This window comes from Bison bison, unplaced genomic scaffold, assembly GCF_000754665.1.
Source record: "Bison bison bison isolate TAMUID 2011002044 unplaced genomic scaffold, Bison_UMD1.0 scf7180017864193, whole genome shotgun sequence".
Classification (NCBI taxonomy): Eukaryota; Metazoa; Chordata; class Mammalia; order Artiodactyla; family Bovidae; genus Bison; species Bison bison.
Genome location: NW_011494765.1, coordinates 980,759 through 982,483, shown reverse-complemented (window position 1 = coordinate 982,483; position 1,725 = coordinate 980,759). Strand labels below are relative to the sequence as shown.

The 1,725-nt window shown below is 60.6% G+C and overlaps 1 protein-coding gene across 1 annotated transcript in view; it reads right to left on the bottom strand.

The window, feature by feature from the left end:
* The window catches only part of CRB2 (crumbs family member 2), a gene marked incomplete at its 5' end in the record, with an annotated part of 24,655 nt that overhangs the window by 7,539 nt on the left and 15,391 nt on the right, over positions 1-1,725 (bottom strand). The window contains 3 exons of the mRNA XM_010844117.1: positions 7-163; positions 750-915; positions 1,482-1,725. Of these exons, the coding sequence (XP_010842419.1) occupies positions 7-163; positions 750-915; positions 1,482-1,725 (567 nt within the window). The remainder of the gene's footprint in view (positions 1-6; positions 164-749; positions 916-1,481) is intronic.

Sequence of the window (1,725 nt, the reverse complement as noted above, 5' to 3'; positions counted from 1 at the left end):
GCCAGCCACACGGCGGCCGGGCCGTCCTCAGCGCGCAACAGCCCTGCCTCGGGGTCGCGAGTGCGGAAGACCAGCGAGAGGCCGCTGAGAGCGCTGCCCGATGACGCGTTGTGCCCGCTGAATTCCGCCGGGGGTCCCTCGCGGAACGTGGCCTCCGCCACACCTGCGAGGGGAGAGAGCGTCGGAGGACGGCCTCTCGGCCCCCACCCCAACCCAAGCACACCTGGGTGATGTGGGGACCATTCGCCGCCTCCACTCCCCCAACCCCCGCCGTTTGGGCCTGGGGGCACACACACCCACCTAGGATCTAATCCCAGGAAGTGTTCCCCGTACCTCATAGAACTCTCTTACCTCCAGAGAACCAACTCTGGGCAGCCACGCTGCCCCCCAGGTCACAAACCAGGCAGTAACACCCCTTCAGAAAATCCGCCCACTCGCTCTTCACTGCAATCCTTTGAACTGTCTTCTTTTTAAAATGCTGAGCATGGGCTTCTCCTGCTGGCGCCCCCATGGCTCCCCCAGAAAGTCCCAAGTTCTTATAAACCTCACAGGCCTTTGCACGTGCTTTGCCCCCTTGCTGATATGTCGCTCCCTCTGCCCAAGGTCTTATTCGCCCTTGAAAACCTAGCAAGTGCTCTCCTCCTCCAGGCTGCAACCATCCTGTCTACTGTCCCTGAGCCCTGAGGCAGGTGACGGATCTAAGCCAGCTTGGGTGTCCAGCATGTGGGCTGCCCAGGGCAGGCACTCACAGACAAAGCCATCAGGGACCTCCTCACAGGTGGCAGGCGGGAGACAGGGCTGGCCAGGACACCACAGCTGCTGGGCACACGTGGGCCCAGTGAAGTTGGCAGGGCAGGTGCAGTGGAAGTCATTCCAGGTGACGAGGCAAGTCCCACCATTGAGACAGGGCTCAGGCTGCAGGAGAATCGGGACAGGGACTGGCTCAGGCCTGGGGCTGGCATCTCCCCACCGTAAACATCCCTACAGTGGCTCTTCACTGGGCACCTACTGCAGATACATCACCTCCTCACAAACAGATAGGAAAGTACCTAGCATTCCCATTTTTCAGATGAGGAAACTGAGGCTCAGGAGAACCCAACTGCCTGAGTCACCAAGGCAGTAAACAGAGCAGCCCAAGCTCACACCCAGGCTATTCCAATTCTAGGGCTGGTGCTTTGTTCATGACCCTGGGTGTCTCTGTCCACCAAACAACTCCTGCAGAAAGTCTTGGGCAGCCCTCTGCCCAGGCCAGGGTGTCTGTCTCAGACCACAACTGAGAGGGGAGGTATGGAGACTACCAGAGGGCAAGATCAGCTTGCCAGAAAAGAAATGGAAGCGAACCCTGCTCTGTCTTCAGCCTTGGAACCATGGGCAGACGCCCACCTCCTGGTGCTACCCTGACCAGTAGAAGGGCATGCTGACTCCCAGAGATGCAGGGAAGATCCTGGAAAAAGGACCCACCCCTTCCTCTTGGCACTCACATTGCATGTGTCCTCAGAGACGCAGCCCATGGTGAGGTTCCAGGACTGCCCGCGGCCGGGCACGCTGGGCAGGCTGGAGTTCCCCAGCAGTGGTGGAAAGAAGGGGAGGTGGAGGTCATTGAGTCGCACGTCCTGCATGCAGCCTCGGAAGGGCCCACCCCAGGGCTCGGCGTCACCAGGGAGGAGCCTGCCGCCCACGTGCACCTGCTGCCCCACACCCCACAGCTGATCAGGCCCGAAGCTG